The sequence below is a fragment of the Ursus arctos genome, unplaced genomic scaffold (genome assembly GCF_023065955.2).
Source record: "Ursus arctos isolate Adak ecotype North America unplaced genomic scaffold, UrsArc2.0 scaffold_15, whole genome shotgun sequence".
In the NCBI taxonomy this organism is placed as follows: Eukaryota; Metazoa; Chordata; class Mammalia; order Carnivora; family Ursidae; genus Ursus; species Ursus arctos.
Window position 1 is genome coordinate 11,011,478 of NW_026622819.1, and position 17,575 is coordinate 11,029,052.

At 40.5% G+C, this 17,575-nt stretch overlaps 1 protein-coding gene across 1 annotated transcript in view; it reads right to left on the reverse strand.

Annotated features, from left to right (window-relative positions):
• The window catches only part of DNAH5 (dynein axonemal heavy chain 5), a 253,231-nt gene that overhangs the window by 153,791 nt on the left and 81,865 nt on the right, over positions 1-17,575 (reverse strand). Inside the window, exons 16-22 of the mRNA XM_057312162.1 lie at positions 15,903-16,074; positions 13,379-13,524; positions 5,924-6,089; positions 5,053-5,292; positions 3,039-3,229; positions 2,863-2,950; positions 1,196-1,329 (exon numbers count right to left, since the gene is read on the reverse strand). Of these exons, the coding sequence (XP_057168145.1) occupies positions 1,196-1,329; positions 2,863-2,950; positions 3,039-3,229; positions 5,053-5,292; positions 5,924-6,089; positions 13,379-13,524; positions 15,903-16,074 (1,137 nt within the window). The remainder of the gene's footprint in view (positions 1-1,195; positions 1,330-2,862; positions 2,951-3,038; positions 3,230-5,052; positions 5,293-5,923; positions 6,090-13,378; positions 13,525-15,902; positions 16,075-17,575) is intronic.

Genomic DNA, 17,575 nt, shown 5'->3' on the forward strand with positions numbered 1-17,575 from the left:
AAGCATTTTGTCGCCAGCAGTATGCTAATTTCAACTACTATGACTTACCCTTCGATTTTCATAATCATGGATGCTTATATTCAGAGAAAGTAATGAGCTTCATTATTGATTTATTTTATTGTATTTTCCATGATTACTGCAACATTCAAAAATAGATCTGAATGTTTATTATCATTATAGACTACTTACCTTTATCATTTATATGGAGCTTGATAAACTAAGCACTAGATAAATATTTGTTAAATTGAATTATGTGAACACTGTCCCTAGGGCAAAATTAAATATAGGGCCTTTAATATATTAAGAAGGGAAAATTGAAAATGCATAAATGCAAAAGCTTCCAGTTCCCTCAGGAACACATGAAAATTAAACTTAATAATATTTCTTCACATGGTTACAGCAATGGCAGCTTTTCAAAATGTTTTCAAACAAATGAAGCTCATTCTATCAGAACTGACTAACAGAAAAGATGTATTTGCAGAATGACAACCATTCCCTCAACACTGAGAGACATTTTTGAAGAGTCAACAGGTCTTAGGGGCAATGTGAATATAGATTTTTTTAAGTAGAAATTGACTTCAGGGTTTTGAATTGTTCTGCAAGAACCGATTCACCTGAACAGAAAAAGGAAAGCTGAGAGAAGAGCAGGTTGGAAGAAAAGTTAACCTGAATTTACACCCCTGTCGAGTATAAGTTTGTACCGATAACACTACTGTTTGCTCTGTTCTCTGTATTATCTTATTTCCAAGTGGCAATACACATAAATTTTCAGCTGATATTTACCTGACTACACAAATATGAAAAATAGACTATAAATCTTATTATGTTTCAAATGATACTAGTCAGTACTGGTATCACTGATTCTCTGAAAGTGAAATGCAACACCAGTTTGCTTTGAAACATATCAAATTTTTTAACGATTAGGTCTATTTGTACTCAATCAGTAAATACATAGGTTTACAGCATTAGAACACAATATGAAACATAGGAATAATTGTTCTTTGTCACCTTGCAATCTAGGAAGAAAAATCTTTAGTTAAACAAACGTTTGCCAAACACATGCCAGGTTCCATAGTTCCCCACCAGAGGCACCATGGTTAAGGCACAGGCTGTTAGGACAAGCTTGTGACCTTCAACCTCGCACAGGAACACACTGCAAAGTGCAGGGCTCTGACGGCAAGTCCTTCTGGCATACCTTTTTGGTGGAGTTGATGATTGTGCTAAGCACAGAGACTAGTTTCACAATCTCTTTGTTGTCAGACACATTCTTATAATAGTTCCTGGTTTGTACAGGAATGGGTAAGTTTACAGATGCTATCTCGAAGGTATCTAAAAGAAAAAAAAAGGAAAGAGAGAGAGAAAAAAAAGTTTATATCAACAGCATAGGGAATATGCTTTAACATGATGAGGGGGATTTCTGAAAGGAAGATATTTCTGTAAAGGAAGAACCTCTGACAATCTTATCCTTTGTAAAAGCAACTGAAAATGAGGAACATTTGTCAATATCAGTTTTTCAGGACTCTGGACATTAACCAAAGCTGGCAACAAGCCGAGTAGTGCTTCTTTATTCCAGAAAAAAATGCTAAAATTGTGGTACCAATAGTGAGTTTCGAGGTGTTTTAACTTCCTTAGGCCCACGGCCCCCTCGGTGGCAATGTGGTCGCCTTGAGAAACACAGCCACAGCCTAGCAGTCACCAAAGGGGCCAGACTGCATTGGGAGCTCCTCGAGAAGCCCGAGAATTGTCACTCTTTGACCCATCAGGAAGTTCTCTGGAAATGCCCCGTTCAGAGTTTATTGTTACTTGACCTGACTCAGAACTCACTGAGTAAGGGGGAAAAAAATCCTTATCACCACAGGCATTTGTTAAAAAACACTCAGCAACAATTAACTTCACGGATGACTGAGACAATGATATTAGTTGAGGCAAATAAGAGGTTGACCAAAAAAATTAAAGACCCGGGGAATGGGATATCCACAGAGGGCATTGTGAAGCCCTGACCTATCCCTTGGGGTTCTAGAAAGTCATGCATCTGTACAGAGCTATCCACATGCCTAGGAAAGACCTAAAATGCCCCAATCTTTTACTTGGGCCTTACACAATCAAGTAAATAAAAGCTAAGGCAGTATTGAAAACCTCCTGAGCTTTCAGGGTGCTCCAGCACCCATACCATTCCCAAGCAAAGGGTATAAGACTTAACGGTTCAAAGGATTAAGGAAATCTCTGTGCAATCAATAGCTGACCTTCAAACTAACCAATCAGAGACTATAATAGTGCACACCACGGGAAAGACAAATTTTACAGAATTAGTCCCGGAAAGTCAATACAGCCAATAACGAAACAAACAGTAACAACAGACTCTTGTCGGGGGGAAGATTAGCAGATTTTCAGAGCTGCCACATTATAATCTTTAAACTATCAAGTTTTGGAGGTCCCTAGGCAGCTCAGTAGGTTAAGCATCTGACTTCAGCTCAGATCATAATCTCAGGGTCTTGGGATGAAGCCCCATTGGATTCCACGCTCAGCAGCGAGTCTGCTTCTCTGTCTCCCTCTGCCTCTCCCCCTGCTCATGTGCTCGACTTCATGAGACTGAAGTCCTTCTTATCCTCCCCGTTCCTAGCATTACAGTGGACAGAAATCAGTGAGACAGCCAAATCTGTGACGTATACACTAAAGACACACGATTTATATTAGAGCCATTAAAATACATGGATTTTTATAATATATTAACTTAAAACTGGCTTGTAGATTAATATTCCAATCAACACTGAGTTAGGAATTACATGGAGGGAAAAAATCCATTTGAGCTCCATCAATGTTGGTTTTCAATGAATAGTTAGAAAGAACTAAAGAAACATTCACCTTGAGGTTCATTTTCACCCATTTCAGCATCAGAATCACTGTCTTCATTATTTTGCAAAGCAGCCATTTTTCTCTCCTGCATCTTTTTCTACAAAGTAAAAGGATATTTTTCAGCTCAGTCCCATCCATAAAAGCAGCAGCTTCCATATGAAATGAAGCCTTCATCCCACACCCACCTTGGAGAGCAGCTCACTGCTCCACTGTCTAACCCCCTTGGTGACATTGACGATGCACTCCACGGCTTTGTTCAGCGTCTGCTGTAGGTCCTCCAGGGCAGGGACCACGGCGATGTTGGGAATGGCCAGAGTGATGCCTGCCCGGAATATGGGTGGGCTGCTCCGCTTCAGCCTAGCGGCACTCTTACTGTCTGAGTTAACATAAAAGAGGGAAGACTTACGAATGTAAAATGGGGTCTATTTCCTTTTAAACCAGGAAAATTAAAGCACCTGGAACAATACATAAGAGATACATTATCAGACAAATATATGGGGGATGAATGAAAACTGCGGGGGAACTCATTTTGCTCAATATAACAGCAGTTCAGTGGAACCCAACACATTTTCTGCTGATACGGTCTACTCCATAAAAGGCCACCCACTATGTGGATCTGGCTTAATGATGGAAACTGTAACCTAAAACACTGCAAATGAGGCTGTCCACACGCCAGCATGCCAACGAATTAGTTAAATGTAGAATAAGGAAGCGAGGCATGAAGAACAAGAAGAGCTGTCACAATAAGCCAAGGTCAGAACAAATAACCAGTTTGGAATGTCACATAAAACCTATGCCTCTTCTACCACAGTGTGTATATAATCCAAACTGGGAGCAGTTAAAGAGTGGAGAAGAAATAAGGCGTAACTCATCATTTACATCCAAGGGACTGTTCAAGTTGCCTATAGGTGTGAGTATCAGCATAGGCATAAATACATAAATGTGAGTGTGTGTGTGTAACTTTACAAAGTTGGAAATACCTGTAATATATAAAGTTGGGAAAGACATGTGATTTAATATTCAGCATATCGACCAATGCTTGATAAGTTCTAATACTATCCCTGGGTTAAATAAAAGCACTATCTGGAACTAAAAGCGTGGAACTCTTGGTTCCATGCTACCAATCAAAAATTTCTTCAAGCCATATGCACCACAATGTTCATAGCAGCAATGTCCACAATAGCTAAATCGTGGAAGGAGCCGAGATGCCCTTCAACAGATGACTGGATTAAGAAGTTGTGGTCCATATATACAATGGAATATTACTCAGCAATCAGAAAGAATGAGTTCTCAACATTTGCTACAACATGGACGGCACTGGAGGAGATAATGCTTAGTGAAATAAGTCAAGCAGAGAAAGACAACTATCATATGATTTCTCTCATCTATGGAACATAAGAACTAGAATGATCAGTAGGGGAAGAAAGGGATAAAGAAAGGGGGGGTAATCAGAAGGGGGAATGAAACATGAGAGACTATGGACTATGAGAAACAAACTGGGGGCTACAGAGGGGAGGGGGGTGGGGGAATGGGATAGACCGGTGATGGGTAGTAAGGAGGGCACATATTGCATGGTGCACTGGGTGTTATACACAACTAATGAATCATCGAGCCTTACATCGAAAACCGGGGATGTACTGTATGGTGACTAACATAATATAATAAAAAATCATTATTAATAAAAAAAAAAAAAAAATTTCTTCAATGTATCCACTTTTATTCATCTACTTTGAACTATAAGAGATGCTTCCCCTTAAATGCCAATATTCAAAATAGGGTTTATTACCCTATCACTTTGCAATTTTAATTAATAATGTATTTTCGTTTTTAATTTAAAATTTAATTTCAGAATGTCTCTAGATTGGATGGATTTTTGCGGCTCATCTGGGAAATGCAACACCCATTTCTGAATTGTGCTGTAGAGAAGATGATCATATTAAGAATGAACAAACCGGCTGGAAAGTACTAAATTGATGCAAAAATAGTAAAGAAATGTTCTGCTTTGGAGAGTATGGATTAATAAGATCTACTTCATAGAACTGTTGGGATAATCAAAGTTCATAAAGTATAAACTGACAAGGAGGCTCTCAATAAATGGTGGGTTTTTAAAATTCTTAAGAATAACAGGAATACACACATACACACACAAGTAGCAACCATGTCTAGCCTGCCAGGAGGCAGACTGTGCGGAATTATTACCCCGGAAGTTCGTCGTGTTGGAGGAATGAATCCGCCGGCGGATGGCCTCTAGTGCGTTCCTTGTAACTTTCAGGAGCGCGTCCATGTTTTGGTGGTTGAAATGGGACAGCAGCCCACAGGCTTCCTCCTCTAACACCTCAGTCTCCTTCTTCTTTCTCAGGATTGTTGCCAAAGGCGGGAGGCCTGCCGGGGCCTTAAGGGATGATGTCAAGGTGTCAGACTTTCCTCCTTCTCTCTTTGCTGTTACAAGATGAGAAGATTGAGAGAGATGGGGAAAGACAGAACCATCTACTGCAATTAAAGGGAAGAAAATTAAGATAATTACATGCAAGTTGAATAATACTTAAACATCAGATTTCCTTGAAAGCGCATCCATCAAAGAATAAGAAGAAGAAATTGGGGCACCAGGTGGGCCGATGGAGGCCTCTCCTCCTCCATGTGAGGAAACAGGAGGAGAGACAGGCGCTATGGCTGTAAAAACAAGACCAGACCTCAGGGACCTGGGTTCTGATGCTCTTTCTTCCATCAATAGCCATAAAGCCTTGGGAGAATCACTTTCCTTCCCTGCCTCTCAGTGACCTCATCTGGCCCACGAAAGGTTTGCTTTAGTATAGGCAGATGTACTCCAACGGGAATTCTAATCCATCATCCATCCTACTCTACTGATAAGGTACATGCGTGTACAGTTTAACAAAAAATAATGGGAGGAATGACAATATGCTCAGAATCATAATTTCAGATTTCTAAATGTCCTTATAAAATTGGGAGAGTGTTTACAGAAGTGTGAGACCAATCACTACGTAGGAAATGAAATCTTAGTTTTCAATAATGTCCTAGAAAAATAAGACCCTTCCATGACACCATCTCTTACCTGAACTTTTGTTTTTTGAATCAGCACTATTCACATTAGACACTTTGTCACTTTCTTCTTTGGCTAGAACTTCCACATCCAGCAACATATTTATTAGCTCATTCACTGCTTCCTCCACTAATGAGCTTTTAAAATTTAGTATCTGAGCACCCTTTACACAAAGGTCCTATCAAAAAAAGAACAATTAACACAGTGTCATATTTGTTTGTCTAGCTCTTCACACCACATCAGTAACAGTAGTAATGCCACAGATTCAAGATCTAGATGGGATTTTGGCCTCCAACAGTCTTGGCCACACCCCTTATGTGAATCCAGGCCAGGCATCCTGTAAAAGAATGCATTAAATATAGGAAACTGTCTCTCTTCGCAGATGACATGATACTCTATACGGAAAACCCAAAAGACTCCACCCCTAAACTACTTAAACTTATAGAGCAATTCAGTAATGTGGTGGGTTACAAAATCAATGCTCAGAAATCAGTTGCATTTCTATACACGAACAATGAGCCTGAAGAAAGAGAAATTAGGGAATCCATTCCATTTACAATAGCACCAAAAATCATACGTTATCTCGGAATTAACTTAACCAGAGACGTAAAGGATCTATATTCTAGTAACTACAAATCACTCTTGAAAGACATTGAAGGAGACACAAAAAGATGGAAAAATATTCCATGCTCATGGATCGGAAGAATAAACATAGTTAAAATGTCTCTGCTGGGGTGCCTGGGTGGCTCAGTTGTTAAGCGTCTGCCTTCAGCTCAGGGCGTGATCCCGGAGTTCTGGGATCGAGCCCCATGTCAGGCTCTTCCGCTGGGAGCCTGCTTCTTCCTCTCCCACTCCCCCTGCTTGTGTTCCCTCTCTCGCTGGCTGTGTCTCTCTCTCTCTCAAATAAATAAATAAAATCTTTAAAAAAAAATGTCTCTGCTACCCAGAGCAATCTACACTTTCAATGCCATCCTGATCAAAATACCAATGACATTTTTCAAAGAACTGGAACAAACAGCCTTTAAATTTGTGTGGAACCAGAAAAGGCCCCAAATCGCCAAGGAACTGTTGAAAAGGAAAAACAAAGCTGGGGGCATCATGTTGCTGGATTTCAAGCAATACTACAAAGCTGTGATCACAAAGACAGCATGGTACTGGCACAAAAACAGACACATAGGCCAATGGAACAGAATAAAGAACCCAGAAATGGACCCTCGGCTCTTCAGGCAACTAATCTTTGATAAAGCAGGAAAAAACATCCAGTGGAAAAAAGACAGTCTCTTCAATAAATGGTGCTGGGAAAATTGGACAGCTACATGCAAAAGAATGAAACTTGACCACTCTCTCACACCATACGCAAAGATAAACTCCAAATGGATGAAAGACCTCGATGTGAGAGCCATCAAAATCCTAGAGGAGAACTTAGGCTGCAACCTCTTTGACATCAGCCACAGCAAATTTTTTCATGACACATCTCCAAAAGCAAAAGAAACAAAAGAAACAATGAACTTGTGGGACTTCATCAAGATCAAAAGCTTCTGCACAGCCAAGGAAACAGTCAAAAAACTAAGAGGCAGCCCGCAGAATGGGAGAAGATATTTGCAAATGACACTAGAGATAAAAGATTAGTCTCCAAGATCTACAAAGAACTTCTCAAACTCAATACACATGAAACAAACAATCAAATCAAAAAACAGGCAGAAGATATGAACAGACACTTTTCCAATGAAGACATACAAATGGCTAACAGACACACGAAAAAATGTTCAAAATCATTAGCCATCAGGAAAATTCAAATCAAAACCACACTGAGATACCACCTTACGCCAGTTAGAATGGCAAAAATGGACAAGGCAGGAAACAACAAATGTTGGAGAGGATGTGGAGAAAGGGGATCCCTCTTACACTGTTGGTGGGAATGCAAGTCGGTACAGCCACTTTGGAAAACAGTGTGGAGGACCCTTAAAAAGTTAAAAATTGAGCTACCCTATGATCCAGCAGTTGCACTACTGGGTATTTACCCCAAAGATACAGACAGATGTAGTGAAGAGAAGGGCCATATGCACCCCAATATTCATAGCAGCATTGTCCACAATAGCCAAATTGTGGAAGGAGCTGAGATGCCCTTCAACAGATGACTCGATTAAGAAGATGTGGTCCATATATACAATGGAATATTACTCAGCCATCAAAAAGAATGATTTCACAACATTTGCAGCAACATGGACGGGACTGGAGGAGATAATGGTAAGCGAAATAAGTCAAGCAGAGAAAGACAATTATCATATGGTTCACTCATTTATGGAACATAAGAAGTAGGAAGATTGGTAGGAGAAGAAAGGGAAGAAGGAAGGGGGGGTACAAAGAAGGGGGAATGAACATGAGAGACTATAGACTCTGGGAAACAAACTGAGGGCTTCAGAGCGGAGGGGGTGGGGGATCAGGATAGGCCGGTGATGGGTATTAAGGAGGGCACGTATTGCATGGTGCACTGGGTGTTATACACAAGTAATGAATCATGGAACTTTACATCAAAAACTAGGGAGGTACTGTATGGTGACTAACATAACATTATAAAAAATTATTATAAAAAAAAGAACACACTTATCACAATGAGCACTGAGTAACTGTTGACTCACTATATTGTACTCCCGAAACTAATGTAACACTGTATAGTATACTTGAATTTAGAAAATAGTAATTGAAAACTAAGAAAGAATGTCCTAAGCAAAATGGCAAGAAAAATATAAAGTAACTAGAAATAAATCTAATAAAAGATTATAAGCCTTAAAAAAAATAAAATAAAGATAGGGAACCAACTGGAACAGCACAGGCAGACCAAAATTACACCTACTTCTCCAACAGTGGGGGAAATAATCCGAAAGTTCATCAGCAGCCTTTCTTTCCATGAAGAGTTCTTTATTTCACATCAATCTGCTCTAGCCAGCCTTCCTTCTCTCCTCACCTTTGGCAACAAGCCAGAGTCAGCCCCTAATTCACAGATTCCTCTCCCCTCTCGTGAGATTCCGTGTTTCTGAAGAATGAGATTTAACAAGTATAAAGTAATATGATTGTGGCACTGTGATCTTCTGTAGAGATAGACAGATAATAGGTGGATGGATGGATGGATGGATGGATGGATGGATGGATGGATGGATGGAGATAGAGACAGATGATATAGATAGTCAGTGATTTACCACCTGGTTGGGCAATAAGCCCATGCAATAATAGACTCTCTTGGTTGGTCACAGGGTCCAGTCCCTTTCCAAGCCCCACCATTACTCATCTTGAGACTCTTCTAATGTGCTCGTGGACCATCTACTCCAAACGTCAGCTTCATGACTCATTTACCTCCTCATCACCAATGACTTTCACCTCCATTCCACTGCTGCAGGGCACATGGCATTTTGATACCATTAACATAGGAACATTCTGATGTGTCCTGAAATAAACTATTAAATTTCTTTACCATCAAATAAAATACAAAGTAAGAACTTCACTCCCAATTCAGAACTTCACCCAACTACCAACCACCATCCCTAGCCTTGAGACCATTATGAAAAAAAGGAGGGTCGGAGACTGGGTAAGGGATGGGATAGAGTCAGCACCTTCCGGTGATAAGTATAGACTCTGGCACCAAAATTCCTGGGTTCAAGTCCTAACTCTGCATGATTCTGGGAAATTCTTGGTTCCTAATCTGAAAAGTGGTGATTATGATAGAACCTACCTAGTTTTGGGGAATATTCCATACGATAACATATGTAAAATACTAGAATAGTGATGGGTAAGTACTGTTTTTATTACTAGTCAGCAAATCACACATAACCACAAGACCTACATTTGCCAGGCTTATTCATCTCATTCCACAGAAACCAGCTCCTTGTTCTCTGAGAGATCACTAATATTTTTTTCAAGTCTGTATCTTAAATCCCCTCACTCTACACACTATTTCCTAATGACTTGGTTTCTCACTTCAACCATTCTTTCGCCAATATCTTTACTAACTCTGTCATTCCCTCAGCCTTCCACTGCCCCACCCAGGAGAAGCCCAACCCATGTGAAACAGGTAACCAACCCTCTCCACTTCCATACACAGGTCAAGGCAATGCAGGCGCCTTGTACTGGGAATTCGTGGTCCTCAAATTCAGTCAGGCCCCTAACACTACCCAGGAATGATTCTACATGACTATAGTCACATTCCTCTACCAGGCCCCATATCAGCTGTATCCTCAAATCCTTGTGTCCTCAAATCTTTACACCATCCTCTTCCACATACTCAGCTAATGACCTTGATTTCCATAGCTCAAAGCAAATGACACAGGGACTCACCCAACTCCCTGACCCCATGCCCTCACCCAGAAGACAAACTGGCTTCCATCATTAACCCCTTTTCCTCCTTTTTCAGTAATGCAATATTTCCCCTTCTGTTTAAGAATAATTACTTAACCTGAGGTCTAAATCACAGACTCCCCTCCTTCCCCGGTTTCCATGCTTATTAACCATTCCCTTTCTCCTTCCCCCTCAGCATAAAAACATACTAGATGAACACCAGTGCAACATCTTCCTCTTCCTCCAACTACCATAACAAGTTTCTGCCTCAGGGCCTTTGCATTTTCTGTTCCTTTTGCCTGGAATTCTCTTCCCAGCGTTATTCCCATGGCTTGCTCCCTCGCTTCCTCTGCTCAAATGTAATCACAGAAGTTATCCCTGTCCATCAACATAAATCACAACTCTGTCAGATACTCCTTTACTTCATTACCCTCTTAATTTTTTTCCATTGAGCTTATCACCACCTGACTTCTGTTTTCTTGGCTTTTTTGTTTGTTTGCTCTTCCGTATGCTGCACTTGAAAAGGGCTCCATGAAGGCAGGGAGTTCATCTATTTTGTTGACAGCTGTATCTCCAAGCAGTGGTTTGCACAGAAGCACCATAAAAATTGTTGAAGAATAAATGAATTATAAAAAGTAAACAAGGGATTTGGGAAAGCACTCACTTAATCGGTAATCACTGATTTTGGTAATCAAAATGCAAATTAAAATTAGGTTCTATGATTTTGCTACTTAAACTAAAATTAATAAATTAGAATTCTGATTATTTATTACAATAAATTTATTGTATTTTATTTATAATAAATTTGTTGTTTTATTATATACCTCATTATAAAATCTTTATTATCATTTATTACAATTACAATAAAACAGTATCTTTTGGAAGATCGTGAAATTGGTACTAACACATTGCTGATGGAATTGTAAGTTGATGCCATCCTTTTGAAAAGTAATTTGGCTACAAATATTAAGAGCTATTAAATGAAGCTACATTCTTTGATGCAATAATTTTGCTTTGAAGAAAGAAATACTCCTAGAGGGGAAAAACATGATACATATAAATATATTCATTGCAGCTCTTGGCAAAATAGCAAAACTTTGGAAACCATCCAAATGTCCAGCAATGAGGAACGAGTAAGTAAATTAAGGTACATAAACTCAATAGAACATTCTGAAGGCATCATTAAAAAGGTGACCATGAAAGCCACATAGCAACATGAAAAATATTTCTTGAAAAAATGTTAAGTGGGAGAAAAAAACACTATCTGCAACTTTACTAAGAGGCATATAAACAGGCAATACACCAAAATTATAACAACGGCAGTCTAACTGATAAAAATACTATTTTTTCCGTTTTTAAAAATATTCTAAAACTTAGGCTTACATTTGAAAGAAACATTTTAATACAATAATCCTAAGAATAGGGGTAATATTAAAACCATGGAGCCAACTGATATGCCCAGAGGGCAAGATCATGACAAATGAGCCAGGGGGACTGGGGGAATTAGGGCTCTAGACACAGTTCATGAGTCTGAATAAAGGAGGAAAGAGAGAATTTCTAAAATGTAAACATTTAATTTTGATTATCTAACAGTAATTTAACGTAAACTGAAGATTACCGCAGACGCAGGAAAGGGTTGCCAGGACAGGCCTGAGACTGCAATTCTGTGTGCAGCTTGGTCTCTAGCTGGTGTCTGGGGGCCTGGATGGCAGGAAGGTTCCCACAGCTCCCCAGCTGGTAAGACTGGCTCACTCTGCCTGCACAGCCTGTGCAAACGGTGTAGTTAATGCCGCAAACCTGTCTTCCTTCTGGGTATCTGAATTTGGGTCCATGGTGGGCAGATGGTGCCTATGTAGCCAGACCCATTAAAAACCTCAGGCACTGAGCTTCCCATGGGCTTTCCCAGGGAAGAAATGTTGCAAACACGTTGGTGCATTTTTGTTGCTGGGGAGAGAGTGAGCTCTGTGTGGCCCCTCATGAGAGCAAGAGAGCATAAGGAAGCCCACACACGCGTTCCTCCAAACTCCCGCCTCTTTTCCCTTAGGGTCTGACTGCGTGTCTTTACTACATCCCTGTAGGAAATCTCAGTCTCAGTGCAACAGATGTTGAGTTCCAGGAGTCCTTCTCACAAATCTAGTATCTGAAGATTAAATCTAAGATTAAACATTATCTTAAATCTTAATCCACCATTCTTATAAATCATTCTTCTAGTGGAGATGGTCGTGGGTACTCCTGACATACCAAAATCATCACTGATGAATTCTTATACTCAGGATGCCCACCAGGAACACTGCAAATGATGATGCTAAAATGACCTTCCCAAAAGGCTGCTTCATGGAGGGAGCACTGTTTCTAGGATCTTAATCCAAGCATAGGGAAGAAAGTGTTCCATTTGCAGAAGAAGTTTGAGAAATAAGGGGTCAAAGAAAGTTAAATGGGCTCTTTTCCAAGAGACCTTCTGACTGCATTTTACAATGTTAATGTGTAAAGACTCTGCAAGGGGAAAGGAGAGTCCAGCCTTTACCCTGAGCAGTTTGAACACAGACCCAGCTTTCCTGGTTTCCTGGCAGTGGCTCCGGTCCTGTGTACCACAGAACACCAGTTTGGGACGTGATGCTCTCCAGAAATGTTTAAAGAAGAAATTCTGTCCCGAAGCTATTGAAAACAAATGTTTTATTAACTAGCACTAGCTTATTGGAAACTTCAACTAAATAGCTCAATTCTTCACAAAATATGGAAAAAAGAGAAATGTGTCCCATGGCAATTTCCCTCCCACTGATCTGAAAAGAAACGATCTGTTCTTTACGGCTAGGCGATTCCTTAGATTCGTTCCTCTTCAGTTTCAAATTACTGTCAGAAGGCTCTGCGTTTGATCCCATCTATCACAGACCAATCACAGAGAGAAAAAAAATTAATTTATACTTCAAAAAATGCCCTTCATTAAAAAAAATTTAATAAAGGGGCGCCTGGATGGCTCAGTTGGTTAAGCTTCCGACTCTTGATTTTGGCTCAGCTCATGGCTCCGCGCTGGGCATGGAGCCTGCTTAAGACACTCTCTCTCCCTCTCCCTCTGCTCCTCCCCCACCTCTGGCTCTCTCTCAAAAAAAAATTTAATAAAAACAGCAATTTCCTAATAACCTTTGTTATTTGGAGGAACTCTGCGCAGGTAAGTGGCTCCTCCTGGGGGAGCTGGCAAAGCGGCGTACTGCTCATTTCTTCCAGAACGGCATCAATGCGGAACTCCATGAGATCGTTGACTCTGTCAAGCAGCAATTCCAGGTCCTCTTTGGAAAAAATAAAAGTGAATAAAAGAGATTAAGTATTTTATTTTTAAAAAAATGCACACAACTGGGGGGCCTGGGTGGCAGGTGGTTAAGCCTCTTAGTCTTGGTTTCGGCTCAGGTGGTGATCTCAGAGTCATGAGATCAAGCCCCACTCCAGGCTCTGCTTGAGAGTCTCTCTCTCCCTCTCCCTCTGCCCTGCCCCCTGCTCTCATGCACCCTCTCTCTCTCTCTCTAATCTAAATAAATAAACCTTTTTCAAAAATGCACATGACTACACTGCAGTAGCGAAATCAGGATTGAAGTCGCTCCAGACCGCTATTTCTCACCTGGTTTCTGCACACTGTTCCTCCTCTAACCAGCTTCCTTCCGGCTCTGGCTCTGTCCACCTGCCTCATTCTGACTCAGACTTGAAGAGCTGGCCCGAATGCAGCGCCCCCAGGAGGCTTCCTGGGAATCTGCACGTATTTCCAGTGGCCCCCTCATCCTGCGCTGACAGTGACCCCTGAGCAACCTTCCATCACCACGTGTAGCATACTGCCTACTCATCTACTTGTCGTGTGTCTTTCCTTCTTCTGGAATTTCTCTGTTATACTTGCTTCTTCAACACAGCTCTGTGCCTATTCCACAGGAGGTATTCAGCAGATATTCATTTTTTAAGATTTTATTTTTAAGTGATCTCTGTACCCAACGTGGGGCTTGAACTTAACAACCCTGAGACCAAGAGTGACCTGCTCTACCAACTGAGCCAGCCAGGTGCCCCAACAGATACTGAAGTGAAATTCCCTCAATTTTTCTTTTACAATTACTATCATAAAAGGTACATTTTTTTAAAAGTTGTGCAGAAGTAATATTGAACACTAAGTTCCATGGACAGAAAGGTCAATTCTAGAGGAAATTAACACTTTTACATCAAAAGTAGGAATGATGGTTAATAAAGCTCCCTCTAAGGGATAATACAGTTTCAACAGACACCATAGAGTGAATTCTCTTTTTTTCTGCTATTGCTTTTGTCTGGGGAATGAAGTTAAAATCGAATACAGAGAAGTGCATGTTATATACTCATGATGTATCAAAGACATAAAACACTTCCTTAAATAAATACCTTTGCTTCCTAAAGAATAAGGCCCTAAAAGTTTTCAACCATTGCTGAGCTAATACCAGGATACCCAAAGGTTCTGCCAGGTAAGCTCTTTTCCTACTGAAAGAGAACCAACACTTTTATGTGAGCATGTGTGCTCAATATAATTCTTCACTGTTTCTGATTCTTGAAAGCTTCTTCAAGGACATCTGTGACCCAACTCTCCCCACAAGACATCCACATCCTAATCCCCAGCGAATGCGACCTGATATGGCAAAGGGGACTTCACAGATGTGATCAAGTTCAGGGTCTTGAGATGTAGAGACCGTGCTAAATTATCTAGGTGGGAATTATCTACATAAGGAGGCGCCAGTGTAGTCATAAGAGTCCTTGTAAGAGGGAGGTAGGAGAGTCAGAGTCAGACAGAAAACAGTGTGCCCATGAAAGCAAAGAAACAGAGAGAAAGAGATTCGAGAATACTATGTTGGTAGCTTTGAGGATGGAGTGACCATGAGCCCAAAGGATGTAGATGGCCTCTGGATGCTGGAAAGGATTCTCTCCCAGAGCCTCCAGAAGAAACCATCTGCTGATACCTTGATTTTTAACTCCCTAAGAGTCATTTTGGCCTTCTGACATCCATCTTAGATCTTTCACTTAAATCACCAAAACAGAATCAGAGAACTGAGAGCTTCTTTAGAAACCAGCTCCTGTCTCCAGCTAACATAATAATAAAACATCCAAGTGTAAATATTCTAATCCTAATATTCTCTAGGGAGGAAGTACTAAAGTCTACCCTGGTAGCCTGTCCTAATTTGGTTGTGAAAACTCTCACTATGAAGTTTTTATGCCTTTCATAAATACCTCCTTCTAGAATGTTAGCCCATTTCCTCCTGTTTTAGTTCCCAGGGGGATGTATTTTGGAAAGACTATGGTTTAGAGGCAAGGGAACTGGGTTCTAAACTCACCCTTTCTGCTTACATCTGTGTCACATTAGAGGTCACTCCATCTCTGAATCAGTTTTCCAACTTTAAATTGACCATGTTATTTAAAGTCTAGTGTCTAACAATAAGTATAATTTTTAAATGCAGTTTATCTCTAGGGATAAAATTAAAAAGTGAATATATATAGTTTCCCGGAAATTAATGAATTCATGTATTTTGGTAAAATTCCCTAGGGAACAGCTTAAGAATAACACTCCCGTTGCATTATTTATAGCACAGTATCTAGAAGAAATTATACAGTAGACGTTAAGAACTCAGGCTTTCAAAATGAGAAATAATAACCATTCAGACAGACTTACTGATCTTAGCAAAAGTGTTTTTTAAGTACGTCTCAATGTTCAGTGAGGTCCAGCTCAGTGCAGCCAGGCCAGGCTGGAGAGCTTCGTCCACTTTAGCCAAATGAGGGGCCATCAGTGGCTCTATGGTGGGAGGCATTTTTGACTTCACTCTCTGATATTCAGCCAGCATCATCTGCAATGAAATGGTGGTTAAATGATCGATTAAGATCACACTTCAAATATCCTGTTTTTTTATCCAAAAGGATGGCTTTTATTTAGGGTCCAGCTCCAGTAACAGCCTGGCAGGTAAAGTGGGCAAAACAAAACAAGAATAGAAGATGAGAAATGTCTCCATAAACATAAATTCCTAATCCAATAAAATACAGCTGAAGAAGAGAAACAACTTCAGAGTAGGAGTTTCTTGCCCCTTATCCAGCCCAAAAGGCAAGAAGAGGTCTAAGGTCAAGTGAGTTTTCTAAACCAAGTTACCAGTACCTTAGCCTGTGCCTCATGAGGCTCATTCATTCAACTTTGTACACTGACTGCCCTCTGGGTACTTTCTGTGGACCATATCCATCACCCGAAGTGTTGGGGTCACCAGAAGTTGGCCTCAGCCCATTGCTGAAATCGGAGGCCAAGTTTTGAAGACCCAAAGCACACAAGGAGTCAGGAACCAGCATCGATGTCAGCAAGTGTCAGGGCTTTAGGTATCATGCATATACCAAAGACCACCAAATTCACACCTCAGCCCAGATCTCACTCCCGAAGTCTAGATTCACATATGGTGAAAGCCTATTTAGTATCTCCAATTGCGTACATAAAAAACATTTCAAACTTAGCAAGTCCAAACCTGAAAGTCTGTTCTTCCCCAAAATCTTCTCCGCCCACAGCATTCTCCATTCTCTCCAGTGGTGGCTCTGTCTTTCACACCCATGGCAATCCATCAGGATATCTTGTTTGCTCCACATTCAAGAGATCTGTATCTGACCTGCTTACCATATGCACGCTCCCACCATCACTGACTCTCTTCTAAATTATTGTAATGGTCTACCACTGTCTCCCTGCTTCCACTAATGCCCCCTACAGTCTATGCTTAATTTAGCAGCAAGAGGGATCCTTTCAAATGTAAATCAGACTATTAACTCCTCTGCTTACAGGGCCATCATGCCTTCCCATCTCATTTAGGGCTACAAGTTCTTATATGAGTCTGCAAAGATCTACCCAAGCTGGTCCCCACTACCTCTCTGATGTCATCTGTAATCATTCTTCTCATCCCTTCCCTATTCCTGCACTACTGTCTTCCTTGCTGGTCCCTAGTCTCAGGGACTTGGCATCCCCTTCAAATAATTACTCAAATGCCATCTTCTCAATTAAGCCTATTCTAAATACCTATTTAAGTTTATAAGTTTGTAAACCATCACCAAAACCACCTACACACTCTATCCTCTTTGCCCTACTCTATTTTTTTCCATATACCTATCACTTGCTAATAGACTATGTAACTTACCCATTTGTAAGGTTCAAGGTTTATTTGCTGTCTTACCTAACTAGAATATAAGGACAAGAGTTTCTACAAGAACAAGAATTTTGTCTGCTTTGTTCAATACACCTGAAACAGTACTTGGCACATAGGACACGGTCAATCAGTATTTCCCTAATTTATTAATTAGTTGTTATCAGGAGCATTTGTGATT